Source organism: Leucoraja erinacea, chromosome 8 (assembly GCF_028641065.1).
Source record: "Leucoraja erinacea ecotype New England chromosome 8, Leri_hhj_1, whole genome shotgun sequence".
NCBI lineage: Eukaryota > Metazoa > Chordata > Chondrichthyes > Rajiformes > Rajidae > Leucoraja > Leucoraja erinaceus.
In genome coordinates, this window is record NC_073384.1 from 71,611,929 (window position 1) to 71,633,635 (window position 21,707).

General features: G+C 45.9%; 1 protein-coding gene across 1 annotated transcript in view; it reads right to left on the reverse strand.

Annotated features, from left to right (window-relative positions):
* LOC129699841 (synaptojanin-2-like) overlaps positions 1-21,707 on the reverse strand; it is a 128,183-nt gene that overhangs the window by 74,881 nt on the left and 31,595 nt on the right. The window contains exons 5-8 of the mRNA XM_055639968.1: positions 20,664-20,747; positions 17,368-17,429; positions 6,087-6,183; positions 4,046-4,218 (exon numbers count right to left, since the gene is read on the reverse strand). Of these exons, the coding sequence (XP_055495943.1) occupies positions 4,046-4,218; positions 6,087-6,183; positions 17,368-17,429; positions 20,664-20,747 (416 nt within the window). The remainder of the gene's footprint in view (positions 1-4,045; positions 4,219-6,086; positions 6,184-17,367; positions 17,430-20,663; positions 20,748-21,707) is intronic.

The window sequence follows — 21,707 nt, forward strand, 5'->3', positions numbered from 1 at the left end:
AGATACAGCGCAGAAACAGGCCTTCGGCCCACCGAGTCCGCACCGACCAGCGATCCCCACACACTAACACTACCCTACACACAATAGGGGCAATTTACACTTGTAACCAGTGAATTAACCTACAAACCTGTACATAGAAACATAGAAATTTGGTGCAGGAGTAGGCCATTCGGCCCTTCGAGCCTGCACCGCCATTCAATATGATCACGGCTGATCATCCAACTCAGTATCCTGTACCTGCCTTCTCTCCATACCCCCTGATCCCTTTAGCCACAAGGGCCACATCTAACTCCCTCTTAAATACAGCCAATGAACTGGCCTCAACTACCTTCTGTGGCAGAGAATTCCACAGATTCACCACTCTCTGTGTGAAAAATGTTTTCCTCATCTCGGTCCTAAAAGATTTCCCCCTTATCCTTAAACTGTGACCCTTTGTTCTGGACTTCCACAACATCGGGAACAATCTTCCTGCATCTAGCCTGTCCAACCCTTTAAGTATTTTGTACGTTTCTATAAGATCCCCCCTCAATTTTCTAAATTCTAGCGAGTACAAGCCAAGTCTATCCAGTCTTTCTTCATATGAAAGACCTGACATCCCAGGAATCAGTCTGGTGAACCTTCTCTGTACTCCCTCTATGGCAAGAATGTCTTTCCTCAGATTAGGAGACCAAAACTGTATGCAATACTCCAGGTGTGGTCTCACCAAGACCCTGTACAACTGCAGTAGAACCTCCCTGCTCCTATACTCAAATCCTTTTGCTATGAATACTAACATCCCATTTGCTTTCTTCACTGCCTGCTGCACCTGCATGCCTACTTTCAATGACTGGTGTACCATGACACCCAGGTCTCGTTGCATCTCCCCTTTTCCTAATCGGCCACCATTCAGATAAGTCTACTTTCCTGTTTTTGCCACCAAAGTGGATAACCTCACATTTATCCACATTATACTGCATCTGCCATGCATTTGCCCACTCACCCAGTCTATCCAAGTCACCTTGCAGCCTCTTAGCATCCTCCTCACAGCTAACGCTGCCCCTCAGCTTCGTGTTATCCGCAAACTTGGAGATGTTGCATTCAATTCCCTCGTCCAAATCATTAATATATATTGTAAATAGCTGGGGTCCTAGCACTGAGCCTTTTGGTACCCCCACTAGTCACTGCCTGCCATTGTGAAAAGGACCCGTTTACTCCTACTCTTTGCTTCCTGTCTGCCAGCCAATTCTCTATCCACATCAATACTGAACCCCCAATACCGTGTGCTTTAAGTTTGTATATTAATCTCTTATGTGGGACCTTGTCGAAAGCCTTCTGAAAGTCCAGATATAACACATCCACTGGTTCTCCCTTATCCACTCTACTAGTTACATCCTCGAAAAATTCTATAAGATTCATCAGACATGATTTACCTTTCATAAATCCATGCTGACTTTGTCCAATGATTTCACTTCTTTCCAAATGTGCTGCTATCCCATCTTTAATAACTGACATTTTCCCATTAGCATTTTCCCCTCTACCGACGTTAGACTAACTGGTCTGTAATTCCCCGTTTTCTCTCTCCCTCCCTTTTTAAAAAGTGGGGTTACATTAGCTACCCTCCAATCCTCAGGAACTACTCCAGAATCTAAAGAGTTTTGAAAAATTATCACTAATGCATCCACTATTTCTGGGGCTACTTCCTTAAGTACTCTGGGATGCAGCCTATCTGGCCCTGGGGATTTATCGGCCTTTAATCCATTCAATTTACCCAACACCACTTCCCGGCTAACCTGGATTTCATTCAGTTCCTCCATCTCATTTGACCCCCGGTCCCCTACTATTTCCGGCAGATTATTTATGTCTTCCTTAGTGAAGACAGAACCAAAGTAGTTATTCAATTGGTCTGCCATGTCCTTGTTCCACATGATCAATTCATCTGTTTCTGACTGCAAGGGACCTACATTTGTTTTAACTAATCTTTTTCTCTTCACATATCTATAAAAACTTGTGCAGTCAGTTTTTATGTTCCCTGCCAGTTTTCTTTCATAATCTTTGGAGTGTGGGAGGGAACCGAAAATATCGGAGAACACCCACGGCGTCACGGTGAGAACGTGCAAACTCCAAACAAACAGCACCCGTCGTCAGGATTGAACCCGGGTCTCTGGCCATGTAAGGCAGCAACTTTACCGCTGCGCCGCTGTGCTTGGTGACAACAGTTCTTGGTTGCCTGGGCGAAATGACACATTTACGAGTTTATCTTTCTTTTGGGCTCTCTGAATGATAGTTCAAGTATTAGTACTGAAATGCACCCTCTCTGAAAATGGGATTAAGGCTGCCAAGAATCCTCTCATTTGAGAAACTTACAGCCATCAGAGAGTGCCAAGTTTTATTGCAGACCCCTTATGAAAAAGTAAGTTAGGTGCCAAATAGATTATCTCGTCTCCACATTCAAAATATTTTAAGGTAGTCACTTCACCTTAAGGACCTGTCCCACTTGGGCGTCATTTGCCCGTCATTTACGCGACATCATTTGCGCGTCGTGACGCGTGCATAGTGCGTGGTGATGTAGGCAGTGACGCGTGTTGCGCTCGGCGCCCCAGGATATTGGGATTCACAAAATCTTTGCGCGCCATCTGTGTGAGGCGCAAATGACACCCAAGTGGGACAGGCCCTTCACTGGCAACATTTCTGCTTATTCAATTAAAGTAAGCTATTTATAATAATATTTGTTCATTTCTGTTGCCTATTAGAGCACTAGTGTGTCTTCTGAGAGTAGAGTAGGTGATGAATTATTTGTGTTGGCTTGACTTTGTGGCCAGTGGAGACCGTAGAAGACAATGTTATTTCATATGAATGATGGCGCTTTGAAATTTCATTTGCAGGTTAGTTTAGTTTGTTTAGAGATACAGCGTGGAATCTGGCCCTTCGGCCCACCGAGTCCATGCCAACCATTGATCACCCATTCACATTAGTTCTACGTCAGGGGTTCCCAACTTTTGTCGTCCCGTTTACCCCTGGCAACTTTAGTAGCACATAACAATGTTATTTCACTTATTTATGAACAACTAATGATGAACAGATACTGAACCAAACACAGTCAGTCAATGAGAAAAAATATGTACAAATCTAGAATCAACAAGTTTACTCCCCTGGGTAATTAAATTTACCCCAGGTTGGGGACCTTTGTTTAGCAATGTTACAAAATTTTGAGATTTAAAAAATCAAGTCTGCAATTTATCCCATCAGATAAAGCATAAGAATAAGTTTAATTTGACACCTAATTCACTTTCATATCTCAAGTAATAAAAAAGTTATGGCCATTTTCATACTCGGAAATTAGCATCTTATTCCCTATTGATTTTCTATGGACATAACAAAAAAAACCAGGAAGCTGTGATCGAGGACAGTCAAAAGCCCATAACCTTCTTAAAAATTAAGAGAACTGAATGAAATTTTCAGTTTAAATCGGCTTTCTAGTGGGTTCCAGTGAACGCGCTGGTTTAGAACGTTCACATTGCAGTGGATTTGTGCCCCCAAATGCCCAGAAAAATACTGCGGGATATAAAGAGCCCAAAATGAACTATTCGCTATAGAAAACATTATATACAGGGTTCTTAAGAAGCCCCTTTTAATGTAAAAATAAGGTACATACCTTTAATTGTTTGCTTTATAAAACCCTGGGGCTGCGAGAGGTCGCGGGTTTAGAGAGTGATTTTTAAACTACTATAACTATTATACAAGGCCATAGAAACTAATAATACCTTTTGCGACGGGGTCTTTCAGCGATTTTCCGTTAATGATTTACTAGGCTGAACATTTTCGATTGCAACAGCCTAGTAAAAATCGCGTTTTAAATCTGCCCCCTCTAAACGGCGCCAAAATCACACACACGGGGCTGGGACAGATTCTCAGCCACGATTCAGGTAGGTTTTGTAACATACCTACTTTGTTCTATATTATCCCATTTTCTCATCCACTCCCTACACACTAGGGGCAATTTTACAGAGGCCAATTAACCTACGAACCTTGAGTGGTGGTGAGAGGGAAAGGAGACTGAAAGACTCACCGTAAATGGACCCGCTCTCCACTGGTGAAGAAGCCAAACTGCTCCATGTGCTCCTGTAGCTGAGGTTTTAGAAGAGAATGCAGTTTCTCGACCTTGCCACTCTTTGCACAGTGATAGTAGTCAAAGTTTATCATCGGTGTGCCGGACCCATGAAGAGAGGCCCACATCAGCTTCTAACCAGGAAGAGAGTCACAGAGTCAAGAATTGTATAACAGAGGAACTAACCCACTCCACCCACAGTCACATTTGCCCACATTCAGTCCCTAGCCTTCTATTCACTGTCCACTAAAATATCTAAGTGTCTCTTAAATGGTGATTGTATTTGATTCCACCGCTACCATGGACAGGAAACTCCAGATACCAACTCTGTGAAAAATATTGTCCCCTCAAATCTTCCTTTAAATGCCTTTTTGCCTTAAACTGATGCCTTCTTGTTTTTGACATCACTAATATTCTCTTTGGTGAAAGAAGATGCAAAGTACTTGTTTAGTACCTCACCGACATCTCCAGAGTCCAAGCACAAATTCCTTCCTCATCCTTGAGCGGCCCTACCTACTCCCTGGTTATTCTTTTGTTTTTATGTTGGTGTAAAAAACTTTTGTATTTTCTTTCATCCAACTCACCAAAGCCATTTCATGACCCCCTTTTGGCCCTCGTTCGAGTTCTTTCCTCATCTCTTTATATTCCTTAAAATCCCTGTCTCATTCCAACCTCTTAAACATTGCATGCGCTTTCTTTCAGTTTCGGGTCGAGAAGGGTCTGAAGTCTGAAGAAGGATTTCGACCCGAAACGTTGCCTATTTCCTTCGCTCCATAGATGCTGCCTCACCCGCTGAGTTTCTCCAGCATTTTTGTCTACCTTCGATTGTCCAGCATCTGCAGTTCCTTCTTAAACATTAAAACTTAAGGAGTTGTTTTTACCATTTCCAAAATGCTCTTCCATTGAGATATCAGACACCTGGCCAGGCTCATTTCCCAACACAAGGTCCATTACATTAATTTCTCAGGTTGGACTATCCACATACTACTACAATAAACCCTCCAGGATAGACCTCACAAATTCTGCACTCTGGTTCCCACCCACCCTCTCACCCCTGCCTCTCTTGTTTAAACTCTCCTGAGTAACACGAGTAAACCTCCCTGCAAGGATACTGGTCCCCCTCCATTTTGGTGCAACCTGTCCTTCTTGTACAGGTCGCCCAGAACAGATCCCCAATGGTTTAAGTGTTTAAGAAAGAACTGCAGATGCTGGAAAAATCATAGGTAGACATAAAATGTTGGAGAAACTCAGTGGCTGAGGCGACGTTGCAGGTCGAGACCCTTCAACATCTGAATCCCTGCCCTCTGCACCAATTTCTGAGCCATGTATTCATCTGTCCTGTCCTCCTATTTCTACTCTCAAAGGCTGGTGGCTCCAGGGGATTTGCCCCCCCCCCCCCCCCCATCGGAATTCTGCTTTTTAATCTTCTGCCTAAATTCCTATATTCACTTTGCAGGATCTCATCCCATTTCCTTCTACGTCATTTGTGCCAAAATGTACAACAACGTCCGGCTGCTGACCCTCCCCTGTGAGGATGTTATGCAGCCGCTCCCAGACCCTGCCACCAGGGATACTGTAAGGCCCACCGTCATACAGTCTTGCTTGCTGCCACAGTATCTCCTGCCTGTCCCCCTAACTGCTGAGTCGCCGCTCACTGTGGCCCTGATGCTGAGCCGTTCCCCCTCCCTAAAGGCGTAATTCGGTTTAAAGATTCAGCTCATACTATGGAACAAATTAGGACACGTTTGGAATGTTTTTGTGCAAAAATACAGGTGGTGACGGGCGCTTGGCGAGATGCAGGCACAGGTTGCTCCCGTGGTTACTACACTATTGCAGTGTTAGAAAACTAGTGGAGGGAAATTATGGACACGTGATGGCGGCTCGAGTGTGAGAAGGAGATGGCAGCGCAAAAATTCAGTCGTCTGATAGATGATCACCTTCCGATCACCCGCAACTCCATCATATGCACGAAATGTGAAGTTTCCAATGAGAGCAACCATACCTTATAAGCCCTGCTAAGGACTTCCTCTCCTCCTTTAATTCTTAACAAGTTGACGATGACTTGATTTCCATAGTGTTCTCGAAGCAGCATCAAATGCCTAAAAAAAAACAATTGGAACACTTTTACTGACAACATGGGAGTTAATAACTTTGTCTTGATATCTATCAAACCATATAAAATACATTCTTTGTTCGATGATTAATGTCTAGTTTAGGAAAATATGGTCCTGATATCTAATCAACCTTACATTCCAGATAGACACAAAATGCTGGAGTAACTCAGCGACAAGGCAGCATCTCTGGAGAAAAGGAATGGGTGATGTTTCGGGTCGAGACCCTTCTTCAGACTGGGAGTCAGGGGAAAGAGAAATGAGAGACATAGATGGCGATATCGAGAGAAATATAGAACAAATGAATGAAAGATAGGCAAAAAAGTAACGATGATAAAGGAAACAGGCCATTGTTAGCTGTGGGCTCGGTGAAAACGAGTTACAGACAATGAGATTCGCCAACTTTGAAACTAGTGCAATGACTTGGGTGAGGGAGGGACTGAAAGAGAGGGGATGCAAGGGTTACTTGAAGTTGGAGAAATCATATTCATTCCACTGGGTTGTAAACTGCTCAAACAAAATATGAGGTGCTGTTCCTCCAATTTGCGTTTGGCCTCACTCTGACAATGGAGGAGGCCCAGGACAGAAAGGTCAATGTGGGAATGGGAAGGAGAATTAGAGTATTTGACTCCAGCTACACTTCAGCAAAACGATTGCCCCGTCGCCGATGGACAAGAGTCCACACCTTGAACAACGGCTAGTTTATCTCTACATTGTAGAGCTAAATGTATTCAGTACATGTGACTGGCAGCCTCTGCTTCATTGTACCAGCAATCTAGATGGGCCGATTGGCCAAATTCTGCTCCTATGTCCACCAGAAGATATTGTGGCTTGAATTTGCACTGCAGAATGAGAACACAATCTATAGTGGGGCAGGGGGATTGGAGGAGGACTGGACTTTCAAGCATGCCAGCTTGGGTGTGGAATAATACACTGTGGTGCCATGTGCCTCTTCCACTTGGTGCTGGTGATTCCATTCAGAAGAGAGTTCTCGGTATAGTTGTAATTCATAAGCGAATGCAGGGGAACCACAGCAAGACATTTCAAAAAAAGAGGAAAACTTATGAAAATGCAAATAGATAGAAAGCAGACAGATGTTGCCCGATGATTCAATGATACTTTATTGCCAAGCGTACCGAGGCAGGCACAAGGGGTGACATAATGGCACAGTGGGCAGAGCCACTGCCTCACAGCGCCGGAGACCCAGGTTCAATCCTGACGTCAGGTGCTGTCTGTACGGAGTTCCTACATTCTCCCAGTGGCCGCGTGAGTTTTCTCCGTGTTCTCCGGTTTCCTCCCACACTCTAAAGACGTACAGGTTTTTTAGGTTAATTGGCTTCTGTAAATTGTCCCTTCTTCTGTTAATTGTCGGGTCTTCGACGCTAGGCTGCTTGGGGCGGGGTTGCTGCTTGGGGCGGGGTTGCTGCTTGGGGTGGGGCTGCTGCTGGGGGTGGGGCTGCTGCTGGGGGTGGGGCTGCTGCTGGGGTGGGGCTGCTGCTGGTGGCGGGGCCTGCTGCTTGGGGCGGGGTTGCTGCTTGGGGCGGGGTTGCTGCTTGGGGCTGGGCTGCTTGGGGCGGGGTTGCTACTTGGGGGGGGGCTGCTGCTGGGGGTGGGGCTGCTGCTGGTGGCAGGCCTGCTGCTTGGGGCAGGGCCGCTGCTTGGGGCTGGGCTGCTTCGGGCCCCTCCGAACGTCCGGTTGGAAACCTCCGTCTGCCAACCTCAGCTCCAGTAAAGACGCGATGGTGCAGCAAGGGGAGGACCATCCTGGGGAGTGACAGGGGAAAAGACTAATCCATGCGGCGCCGACTTCCAGAAGAGATCGATCTGCGCTAGTGCGGTTTTTAGGGCATGTGGCGATTATTTGGCGACTGCATAGTCTCCTGCATTCGCCTAAGTGGGACATACCCATTAAACTCTAGAATAAACTGAAGAAGGGTCTCAACCCGAAACATCATCCATTCCTTCTCTCCAGAGATGCTGCCTGTCCCGCTGAGTAACTACAGCATTTAGTCTATCATTTAGATTCTTGCAGTCTCGGGCAGTCAGATGGCATTCCAAGCTGTCATGCATCCTGAAAGGAAATGTTCTCCGATACATCTGCGGAGGATGCTAAAAATGATTGGTTACATGCCAAATTTCCTACGCCTACTAAGAAGAGAGGTTTCTAGATGAAATGGCTGAAGCTTACTAAAACGTGTGAAGTCCAAATCCCATAACACCTTAGCATGAAGTGTGCCTCAGTGTCATCAGAAGGACACCAACAATTCAAGAAAAATGTTCAACACCTTGTCATAGAAATATAGAAAGAAAAAAATAGATGCACGAGGAAGCCATTTGGCCCTTCAAGCCAGCACCTCCATTCATTGATTTTGACCTTTTTGGCTGATCATCTACAATCAGTAACCCATGCCTACCTTCTCCCCATATCCCTTGATTCCACTAGCCCCCAGAGCAAGGGTTCCCAGGGGGTAAATTTCGCCTACCCAGGGGGCAAATTGGTTGATTCTGGATTTGTACATATTTTTTCTCATTGACTGACTGTTTGGTTCTGGTATATCGGTATCTGGTCATCATTAGTCGTTCATAAGTAAGTGAAATAACATTGGTATGTGCTATTAAAGTTGCCAGGGGTAAACAGGACAAAAAAGTTTGGGAACCCCTTCCCTAGAGCTCTATCTACCTCTCTTTTAAATTCATCCAGTGAATTGGCCTCTAGTGAAGATCTTCTGTAGCAGAGAATTCCACAAATTCACAACTCAGTTTTCTCATCTCAGTTTTAAATGGCTTCCCCTTTATTCTGAGACTATGGCCCCTGATTCCGGACTCCCTCATCAGAGGGAGCATTTTTCCTGCATCTAGCTTGCCCAGTCCTTTTATAATTTAATACGTTTCTATAAGATCCTCTCTCGTCCTTCTAAACTCCAGTGAATACAAACCCAGTCTTTCCAGTCTTTCCTCATTGTCGAGGCACTTATAATGAATAACAAAAGTTGCCCTTGACATCAACATCTATTTTTTGATCACGCTTAAAACTAAAGCTAAATGACAAAGAACAGGCCTTCAAGGATGACATAATTTGTATAGTCAAGTCAGGTCACATTTATTTATATAGCACATTTAAAAAAACAACTCTCGTTGGCCAAAAGTGCTTTACATTTGTTATAAGACTGGACACATGCTCATGATGAGGTACGGACGGATATCTTGGATGAATAATCGAATACCATCGACTCCACAGTTAAAAAGGCACAACAGAGGATGTACTTCCTACGGCAGCTGAGGAAGCACAATCTGCCACAGGCAATGATGGTCCAATTCTACACGGCCATCGTAGAGTCTGTTCTCACCTTCTCCATCATGGTCTGGTTTGGCTCAGCCACCAAGCACGACACCTGGAGGCTGCAGCGAATCGTCCAATCAGCTGAGAAGGTTGTTGGCTGCAACCTTCCCTCCATTGATGAACTGTACACTGCAAGGGCCAGGAAGCGAGCGGGCAAGATCATCTCTAACCCCTCTCACCCTGGCCACAAACTCTTTGAATCACTTCCCTCTGGTAAGCGACTCCGGACTCAAAGCTGCCACAGCCAGACATAAAAACAGTTTTTATCCACGAGTAGTTGCTCTACTCAACAGCCAAAAATCTGTAGCCTCCCTTTGATCTGATATTTTGTTGGTTCACATGCTTGATCAATGGTGTTTTATCATTAATGTTTTGTTATTAATAATGTTTGTAGGACTATAAAACACCGGATGCCTGGACATGATTCAGTCACTCTGGAAGATGCTATAAAATTGGTAGCCTGCACTCTGCTTGAAATGTTATGAAATTGAATTTGGTGGCCTGCACTCTGTTTGAAATGCTATGAAATTGAATTTGGTGGCATGCATTCTGCTTGAATTGGAATTTCAAGGAATAGCCGTGAGTGAACTGCCAGCCCACCAGCCCTGAGCGACTGATCTGCCAGCCCACCAGTCCCGAGTAACTGAGCTGCCAGCCCACCAGTCCCGAGTGACTGATCTGCCAGCCCACCAGCCCTGAGTGACTGAGCTGCCAGCCCACCAGCCCTGAGTGACTGAACTGCCAGCCCACCAGCCCTGAGTGACTGAGCTGCCAGCCCAAGAATCCATTCAACCCAGAATGTCCATACTAGCCCTCTGGAAACCAGTCTGGCCTGCAATGCCCATACTAGCGCTCCAGAATGACCCCCCCCCCCCCCCCCACTGGCCACCAATATTGGAATTGGTGGAGAGGTGGAATATTGCGTTGGGGGACCAGTCCTCCTGTGTGAGCATGGGACCCAACGGGTCCCACTTAGACTAGTAACTAATATTAACAAAGAAAGCTAATATTAACACAGACAATTACATCATGTGTAGGAAGGAACTGCAGATGCTGGTTGGAACCGAAGATAGACACAAAAAGCAGGAGTAACTCAGAGGGTCAGGCAGCAGTTCTGGAGGAAAAGGAATAGGTGAGGTTTTGGGTCGACACCCTTCTCCAGACTGAGAGTCAGGCAAAAGGGAAATGGTAGATATAGATGGTGATGTAGAGAGATACAGAACTAAAGAATGAAAGATATGCAAAAAAGTAACGATGATAAAGGAAACAGGCCATTGTTAGCTGTGAGCTAGGAGAGACCAAGTACAGACAATGAGACTTCAAATACTTCTTGTTCAGTCTCATTCTCTGTACTTGAGACCGATCCCTTTTCTCCAGAGATGCTATCTAACCCGCTGAGTTACTCCAGCTGTTTGTGTCTCTCTGCCAATTACAACATCCTGGCTGTAGTACTAAAGACTTGCTCAGCCTCCAATTAAACTGTTTCAGTGCAGTACAATATACATATCACCAAGAAAAAATGGCAGTGTGCATGCATTCTGAGTTCAAAGAGCAGAGTTAACTACTTAGGCTAATTACCACCCATTCTCAATCAATTATTAACAAAGTGATGGAAGATATCACCAACAACTTTTCTTTTGACTCCTCCCATTTAGCTCCAAATCCAAGGCGTAGCTATGGGCACACACATGGGCCCCAGCTATGCCTGCCTCTTTGTAGGGTACGTCGAACAATCCTTGTTCGAGGCATACCGTGGCCCTATCCCCGACCTCTACCTCCGCTACATTGACAACTGCATTGGTGCTACCTCCTGCACCCATGCAGAACTCACTGACTTCATCCATTTCGCCACTAACTTCCATCCGGTACTCAAATACACCTGGACCATTTCCCACATCTCCCTACCGTTTCTAGACCTCACTATCTCCATCGCAGGTGACAGACTACTGACTGACATCTACTACAAACCCACTGACTCCTAGGCTATCTGGACTACACTCCTTCCCACCCTGCTTCCTGTAAGGACTCCAACCCCAACTCCCAATTCCTCCGTCTATGCCGCATCTTCACCCAGGATGAGGTGTTCCACACCGGGGCATCAGAGATGTCCTCATTCTTCAGGGAACAGGGGTTCCCCTCTTCTACTATAGATGAGGCTCCCATTTAGCTCCAAATCCAAGGCGTAGCTATGGGCACACGCACACGCATATATCCCGTAGCTCTGCTCTCACTCCCCATCCCCCCACTCTTAACAAGGGCAGAGTCCCCCTTGTCCTCACCTTCCACCCTACCAGCCGTCACATACAACAGATAATCCTCCGACATTTTCTCCACATCCAACGGGATCCCACCACTTGCCACATCTTCCCATCTCCTCCCCTTTCGGCTTTCCGCAGAGACCGCTCCCTCCGTAACTCCCTGGTCAATTTGCCCCTTCCCACCCAAACCACCCCCTCCCCTGGTACTTTCCCTTGCAACCGCAGGAAATGCTAACCATGTCGCTTTACTTCAATATCAATATCAGTTTTATTCGTCACTTGCACATGAAGTGCAAATGAAATGAACCTCCCCCCTTGACTCCATCCAAGGACCCAAGCAGTCGTTCCAGGTGCGGCAGAGGTTCACCTGCACCTCCTCCAACCTCATCTATTGCATCCACTGCTCTAGGTGTCAGCTGCTCTACATCGGTGAGACCAAGTGTAGGCTTGGCGATCGCTTCGCCCAACACCTCCGCTCGGTTCACAATAACCAACCTGATCTCCCGGTGGCTCAGCACTTCAACTCCACCTCCCATTCCGAATCGGACCTTTCTGACCTGGGCCTCATCCATGGCCAGAGTGTGTCCCACCGCAAATTGGAGGAGCAGCACCTCATATTTTGCTTGGGTAGTTTACATCTCAGCGGTACGAACATTGACTTCTCTAATTTCAGGTAGTCCTTTCTTTCTCCCTCCTTCCCCTCCCCTTCCCAGCCCTCCCGCCCCCCCCCGTCTCCGCCTCTTCTTTCTTCTTCCCCCCCCCCCCCCCCCCCCCCCCCCCCACATCAGTCTGAAGAAGGCTCTCGACCCGAAACGTCCCCTATTCCTTCGCTCCACAGATGCTGCCTCACCCGCTGAGTTTCTCCAGGATTTTTGTCTACCAAAGATATCATTCACATTGCTTTCTATCAACATGTTCAATGATGCCAATTTGGGTTGCGTAAGGACCACACGACTCCAGACCTAATCACAGCATTATTCCAAACATGAACACTGCCCTTATCATCAATGTTACATTTCACCAAGTGCAGCATCCAAGAGCCATAGCAAAACTGAAAGCATCACAAAACTGAAAGCTGAATAAAAAACACTACAATCGTTGTAATCATGTATTGCTCATGTATTGCCTGTGCTTACTGGGGTCAAATAGACCATTCCCCAGTCATCACTGCAGGAAGACGGCACGGTGGCACAACGGTAGAGTTGCTGCCTTACAGCGCCAGAGACTCGGGATCAATCCTGGCAATGGGCGCTGTCTGTACGAAGTTTGTACGTTCTCCCCGTGACCGCGTGGGTTTTCTCCGGGAGCTTCGGTTTCCTCTCACACTCCAAAGGCGTACAGGTTTGTAGGTTAACTGGCTTTGGTAAAATTGTAAATTGTCTCTATTGTATAGGATGGTGTTAGTGTGCGGGGTGACCGCTGGTCGGCATGGACTCAGTGGGTGAAGGGGCCTGTTTCCGTGCTGTATTTCTAAAGCCTGAGGTAAAGTCAAATAAAATAAAGATCCACGGGCAGTGTCCTGGGCACAACCCTCCAATCACTTCATCAATGATATTCATTCCATTATGAAGTGAGAAGTGGGGACATTTGCTTGTAAGCATCTCTTATTACAATTGTATAGGACACTGGTAACTCCATAGCTGCGGTACTTTTCTAATGTCTGGTCTCCTTACCTAAGAATAGATGCCCTTGCCATGCACAGTGTTGTATATGCACACATTGATATCCTTAATTTCCAGAAGGAGATCGAGAACCTCCTGTGTCCTGATGTCATCATGTCCTGATGTCGAGACAACAACCTTTCTCTCAAAGTCAGCAAGACAAAGGAGAAAGTGATCGACTTCAGGAAGTGAAGAGGTACACACACCCCGGTTTGCATTGACGGTGCCGAAGTAGAGATGGTTGAAAACTTCACATTCCGAGGAGTCAACTTCTCCTGGGCCACCCATATTGAAGCAACGACCAACAAAGCACACCAACGCCTCTACTTCCTTACAAGGCTTAGGAAGTTTGACATGCCCCCTGCAACTCTCACCAACTTCTACAGATACGCCAGAGAAAGCATTTTATCAGCATGTATCACAGCATGGTTTTGGAACAGCTCCATCCAAGACCGCAAGAAATTGCAGAGAATACTGGATGCACCCCAGACCATCACACAAACCAACCTCCCTTCCATTGACTCCATTTATACATCACACTGCCTCGGCAAGGCTGGTCAAGGACGAGTCGCACCCTAGCCACTCCCTCTTCCCCTATCAGGCAAAAGGTATGGAAGTGTGAAAATGCACACCTTCAGATTCAGGGGCAGTTTCTTCCCAGCTGTTATCAGGCAACTGATCAGTCTGAAGAAGGGTCTCGACCCGAAACGTCGCCCATTCCTTCTCTCCATAGATGCTGCCTCACCCGCTTAGTTTCTCCAGCATTTTTTGTTTAAAATACTAAAAATGACTACTTTCATTTACATGACTTGCTGTGTCCCAAACATTATTGTGCCCTGAAATACGGGGACTGTGTATTAACACAGCTGTAATTTCTACATGGTGAAACCAAAATGGCCTTTAATAAAATCTGACATGCGATTTTTTTATATTACAAATCTCAAATTATATAGTACAGAGGCAAATAAATAAATGATTGGTCTTTGTCACAAACAATATGGAGGGCAGTGTATTGTCTTTCCACTGACTGGATAGCACGCAACAAAAGCTTTTCACTGTACTTCGGTACAGGTGACATTAAACTAATTGAACTTGAACTGAAGTGAAGTGAAGGCTCACAAAACTGGTTCCATAAATGGTAGGTTTGTTGTATAAAGGAAGAATGAGTAATCTAGAACTGAATTCTCTAGAGCTTAAAGGAATTACAATATGATCTCATCGAAAGATACACAATTCTTGAGGTGTTCCAGCATGCAAGATGCAACAATGGTGTAGTCCAAGATCAGGGGCACAGTTTAAATCATAGCACTGTGTTCATTCCATATTGGGATCAATGGATTTCTGGCCATTAAGGAAACCAATGTGTGCAGTGTACAGATACAAGTAAAGAAAATGCTGAATGTGGAGGACTAGACACTGATTGTTATACCCCCCCCCCTCGCTCACACCTGACCACCCACCCCCCCCCCCCCCCCCCCCCCAACGTAGGGATGATTGATTGCCTCCACAATTCTCTTTGTGGGGGGTGATTGACTCGAGGGGACGCAAGTCTCTGGGGTGATCACTGTGCCCCCCCCCCCGCGTTGGACAAGGCCCAATGGACCCCATATGGTCTAGTTATACCTATAAAAGTCATGGGTAGCATATTAAATTTGGAAAACAAATGGAAAATCATCATCTAGAGGCAAAGGCATTACGTCACGACTTGCTATTAGCTGCACTTAAGGAAAAAACTGTAGAGAACAAAGATAAGCTGATGACAATTGGGAGACTGGCGGTGTTCCCTATTAAAAATGTTGCCCATTCCAGGTGGGTTGCATCGACGATTGCCAGCGGAGGGAAGGGTGGAGAGTGCTGAGACTAACCACAATCTTTGCATCTTCAATTCATTGGGATTATGTTTGCGTGGGCAGAGGAGGGGTGTGGTGCTGGGTGACTGGACGGTTGCCAATGTGTCATCCAGTAAACAAAGAATGAACCATGAGTGAGACGGCCAAAGTAACGCATTCGATGGGGTTTGGAGAAGTTCTTTCATGACTTTGAGAAGTGTCACTCGATAAACGCAACTAAAACTGATTCTAGGAATGACAAGGCAGAGATAATATCGACATGAACTGGCTCAGGGCCAGAAAGCAACTGAACAAGGAACATGACCTGAAACATCACCCATTCCTGTCCCACTGAGTTACTCCAGCATTTTCTGTCTATCCCCAGGGTGAATGGTAGTTGCTCCAGACACAAGGACACAAAGACAGTGGTGACGCCAAGACTGCTTAATCTGACATTACATTTGTTTCTTAGAATTGGTAATACATACAAATAATAACAAACAGGAAGAGACCTTTGCTCCACGGAGCCAATCCAATATAATAGCAATGCTTGTGTACATTCTCCACCTCGCTCAAAACCAAACACTCGCTTGTGAGAAGCAAAAATGCAGGTAGATATAAAACAACTTGGGGAGAAATCCCTGTGACTTTTCAATTGCCACACCTACCGACTCCTCAGGGACTGCAGATTGAACTAAGCAAAGTGCAGTGGTGAATGGCTGCTTATCAGACAGTTACATTGTTATCTCCAAGGGCGTTTGCATTTAAGAGTCATAGAGTGGTTCAGCGTGGAAACAGGCCATTCGGCCAATCTTGCCCACACCGGCCAACATGTCCCAGCTACACTAGTCCCACCTGCCCGCGTTTGGTCGGTGAAAATATTTTGTTTGCTTGCTATCCAGTTAAAGAAAAGACGAGACAGGATTACAATGAATGCAGAAGGAAGCCGCTGAGATGGACAAATATGACCTGGGTATTTGATAAACTGACAGAGCCTGGAATTAACATTGACATTTCTCTTTGGAAGTGTAAAAAATAGGCAGCACGGTGGCACAGCGGTGGAGTTTCTGCCTTACAGCACCTGAAGCCCAGATTCGATCCTGACTATGGGTACTGTCTGTACGGAGTTTGTATGTTTGCCCTGTGACTGCGTGGGTTTTCTCTGTGTTTTCTCCCAGGTTCCAAAGAAGTGTGGGTTTCTAACTTAATTGGCTTCTGTAAATTGTCCCTAGTGTGTGGGATAGAACTCGTGTACGGGTGGTCGCTGGTCCACGCGGAGTTGGTGGGCCGAAAGGCACAATCTTCTTGATTCTTGGTGTTTGTTGCAAGGAACGGAGTCAACTCACTATATTGCCCCTCGCTATCACCGGTTTAGTTTAGTTTAGAGATACAGCGCAGAAACCGGCCCTTCGGCCCACCAGGTCCACAATGACCAGCCATCCCCAACATTAACACTATCCTACACCCACTAGGGACATTTTTTTACATTTACCAAGCCAATTAACCTACAAACCTGTACATCTTTGGAATGTGGGAGGAAACCGAAGATCTCGGTGAAAACTCACGCAGGTCACGGGGAGAACGTACAAACTCCGTACAGACAAGCACTCGTAGTCGGGATCGAACCTGGGTCTCCGCCGCTGCTTTCGCTGTAAGGCAGAAACTCTACCGCTGCGCCACCATGACCGCCCTGAACCTTCTGAAGAAAGTCAACTACATCTGTCTCACTTGCAGTGACAAGGCCTTATTCCTGATGCCTGACCAGATCATACACTCCATTTTTATACCTCCTGGTACAATGCACACAAGTTGTTTTCCTCCTTCCGAATGAATATATAATTCAGTTTGCATTAATATTTGCATGAGGAATTACAAAAAATTCACTTTCTAACTTCAAGACGCATTGCAATTTTTGAGCTGATCAATATTTCATACTGTTTGAATCAAAATTACTTTAATAATTTATAAAAAGTAGAAATAAATCATAAAATGACCATGAACTCAGCAAAGCTTTGTGCAGAGTTACTAAGAAAATTATTCAATGTCCCACAATCATTACATTGACGCTCAGTAAAGTACATTACCTGTCAAAAGCAGGAGCATTTGCTTCAAGACCTCGAGTTAAACGCATGTGGTGAGACCCGACCTGAAAAATTAATTAGTAAATAAATGGGTTTAACGTACTTTTCCATTTTAAGGGAACAACATCCATTCTTCATTTATTTCTCAATAAATCCTTTCTCCCTCCTACTACGATATGATTCCAACGGAGTTGGCAAGTCTTTGCAATATTGGATAAAGGATTGGACAGGTTAGACGCAGGACATTTTTCCCCAATGTTGGGGGAGTCCAGAACCAGGGGCCACTGTTTAAGAATAAGGAGTTGGCCATTTTGTACTGAGATGAGGAAAAACGTTTTCCACCCAGAGAGTTGTGAATCTGTGGAGGGAATCCCCTCCAAAAACTGCTCACAATACTCCAAATAAGGTCTGACCAGTTTCTGAGGCTTCTCTCCATTTAGAAAATAGTCTGCTCTTTTATTCCAACCACCAAAATGCATGACTGCAAACTTAGCTACACTGTATTCCATCTGCCACTTCTTTGCCCACTTCCCCAACCTGCTCCCCAGAGTCCCTGCTTCCTGTAACACTTCCTGTAACCCTCCCACCTATCTTTGTTTCATTCGCAAACTTGGCCACAAAGCCAACAATTTCATCATCCAAATGATTGGTATATAACATGAAAAGGAGTAGACCCATCCTGCGGAATACCATCCAATGACTCTCCTTTGTCTATCCTGCTATTTACTTCTTCAAAGAATTCCAACCAATTTACATAGAGACATGGAAAACAGGTGCAGGAGGAGGCCATATAACCCTTTGAGCCAGCACTCCCATTCATTGTGATCATGGCTGATCATCCACAATCAGTAACCTGTGCCTGTCTTCTCCCCATATCCCTTGATTCCACCAGCCCCTAGAACTCTATCTAACTCTCTCTTAAATCCATCCAGTGAATTGGCCTCCACTGCCCTCTGAGGCAGAGAATTCCATAAATTCACAACTCTCCGGGTGAAAACTTTTTTTCTCATCTCGGTTATAAATGGCCTCCCCTTTATTCTTAGACTGTGGCCCCTGGTTCTGAACTCCCCCATCATTTTGGGAACATTTTTCCTGCATCTAACTTGTCCAGTCCTTTTATAATTTTATATTATATGTTTCTTTGTCAGGCAAGATCTCTGCGTACAAAACAATGCTGACTACAGCCTATCTCATCATAGGCTTCAAAGTACCCGGAAACCTCATCCTTAAAATGGACTATAAAATCTTGCCAACCCACTGAAGTCAGGCTAACTGTTCTGTCGATTCCCCTTGTTTGCCTCGCTCTGCTCTTGAACAGCAGTGTCACATTTGCAATTTTCCAGTCCTCTAGGACCACTCCTTTCTCGAATGATTCTTGAAAGATCACTACAATCTCTAAAGCCACCTTGTTTAGAGTGCAGGCCATCTAGTCCAGGTGACTAATCCACTTTCAGACCTTTCAGTTTCCCAAGCACCTTCTCCTTAGCAATAGCAACTCCATTAACTTCCGCCTCTAACTGGCTTGAACTTGTGATGTTGCTGGTGTCCATCTATGCTATAAAATGTAATGGTTAACTCAATCAATTGCTGCTACAGTCACTTTGAAAGATCCCGGGTGAATTGGATGTCAAATACAGGCAGAATTAGGGTAATGTGCGTCTTAGAGCTCTTGTCCCACTTTCATGACCTAATTCACGACCTCTGCCTTCTTCTTCTGTCGTATGTCTTTTAGACCTGCAGCTCCGTTGAGGCGAGCCAGGCCAATGTGTCATCGTCCAATTTCAATCAGACCTCGTTCACCATTCGGTGGCCGGTGTTTGGGGCAACTGGTGACTATGTGCTCCACTGTCTGTGTTGGGTCCCCACACTCGCAGGAGGCGCTCGCTGTCCACGAGGCCCCACCTCTTCATCGCTACTCCATAGCGTCCGATGCCTGTCCTCAAGCGGTTGTGGGTTGTCCACTGCCTTTGGGGCAGGTCCTGGCCAGGGACGTCCATGGGGTCATTGATGTAATGGTGTAGCCTAGATGGTTCCGCTGACTTCCACTGGTCTCTCCATCTCGTCGTGAACCAGGCGGCCTTAGAAGCATCAGCCGGTGTTGTGCAGAGCAGCTCTTGGGCTTGCGTGGCAAAGGGGTGTCGTGACTTGAGGCGCACTCGTCGTGGTGTCTCTGTGACGATCTGATGGAGGAGGTGGGATTCACTGGTCTGCGCCTTTCGAGAGAGGGCAGGCGTGGCCGCTTCTCGTCTGATATTGGCTGGGGCAATGCCAGCAAGGACGGGCAGTTGGTTTACTACGACCTCTGCCGAGTTTGCCCTTGACTCGTACTCGCAGCATGGTCGTCACGAGGTCGTGGGAGGTTGTAGGAGGTCGTACCAGGCAGTGATGCTAGTCGTAGGTACTCGTGGCATCAAGTAGGTCGGGGCATTTTTCTAGCCTGATGAAAAATGTCCACGAGTAAAAAAGGTTGTGAATTAGGTTGTGAAAGTGGGACAGGCCCTTTACACGATGAAAACATGAATACTAGTCTTATTTAAAGGACTAACATAGAATCTAAAACAGTGCAGTATAGGAAGAGACCCATCGGCCCTCAATGTCGGTGCCAAACATGGTGCTAAGGTGTAATCCATATCCCACAATATACACGTTCCTAACCAAAATATATTTGAAAGTGCGCACCAGCACTCAGGAAGAGCTTCTCCCCCTCTGTCGTCATGCTTCTGAACCACCCTACCATAAGCTTGGGTACTGTCCGATTCACCTCCACCCAGTTGCGAACATTTGACTTCAACTCGACAACAAGGTATGCTACATTGCTGAGAATTATATTCTTCATCTGTATCCCTTTGTTCTACCTACTGAATGTGTTTGACTTGATTGTATTTATGCATAGTATCTGATCCGATTGAATATCATGAAAAACAAAGCTTTTCACTGTACGTGTGACAATAACAAATCTAGATTTCACCTAAACCGAATCCTTCAGCTCTATCAGAGTGTGCTTACAGAGGAAATAGTGACAATCCAAAATGAGTTTCTGTTTTTAGATATATAGATTAGCTGAGCAAACTAGGTGCAGGCTCTCTTAAACAGCATCCAGGGATTTCTAAAGGACTACGATCAAAATTAGCTGATTCTAATGAACACAAAACCACCAAGCAAAGCTCAAGTCGGTTTTGTAATTATCTGAAGCCACACATTGAATTGCAGTCTCCCAAACCCTCCCAGCTATGTCTAATTACCCAATTATACAATGTAGAGAATTGCACGTTTGAAACAGTTAATAAGCTCCACGTTACCTGTCCTCCAGTTTGCTCCCAAAATAACGGTACTGACCCTCGTATCTGAACAAAGGAAGACACTGCATCGTCCAAGTATATTACCTGACAAGCAAAAAAGAACATCACATCAGGATAGAAATGACAAATCCTGAGCCTCATGGGGATATAGGTGTAGTATCTAGAGAGACCATCCTCATCTTTCACCCACGAGGGAAGGGGTTTAGGGACAGGTGCTGTATCTCCTGCGGTTGCAGGGGAAGGTACCTGGGGAGGCGGTGGTTCGGATGGGGAGGGGGGAGTGAACGGCATTTCGTTTGGACCTCTAGGGGTCCAAATGACAATTAAATTGACTCTGACTCTGACTCTGACCAAGGCATTGTGGAGGGAGCGGTCTCTGCGGAAGGTGAAGAGGGGTGGAGACGGGCGGATGTGATCGGTGGTGGGATCCGTCCGGCGGTGACGGTAATGCCGGTGGATAAATGTAACCGATGCAGCGGCTGGTGGGAACCTGGGGAACTATGTTCTTGCTGCGTCTGGGGGGAGGGGGAGTGAGAGCAGAACTGCGGGGCACAGAGGAGACACATGTGAGGGCCCCATCTGTGACAGGAGGGGGGAACCCACATTCCCTGAAGAATGAGGATATCTCGGATGTCCTGGGGTGGAATGCCATCAGCTACCTTCTCAGTTCCTTGCTAATTGGGATGAGCAATTAAAGCAGCCACCATCAGTGACAACCCTGAGCAATTAAAGAATAATTTGAAAGCACTTAAATTATAATGAAGATAATTAATTGAATGTGAAAGCTGATGGAAGAAGATGACAAAGGGAACACTAGTCTAATTCTGGAAGGCAGAAAAGATGTGATAGCAGACTCCTCTCATGCCACTTGCATAGTGTGCCAGCATTTTCTCCCCATCCAATGCTTGCAGTGTATTAAAGGGCGGCACCGTGGTGCTGCGGTAGAGTTACTGCCTTACAGCGCCAGAGACCCAGGTTCGATCCTGACTATGGGTGCTTCCCTGTACGGAGTTTGGACATTCTCCCTGTGAGCGGCGTGGGTTT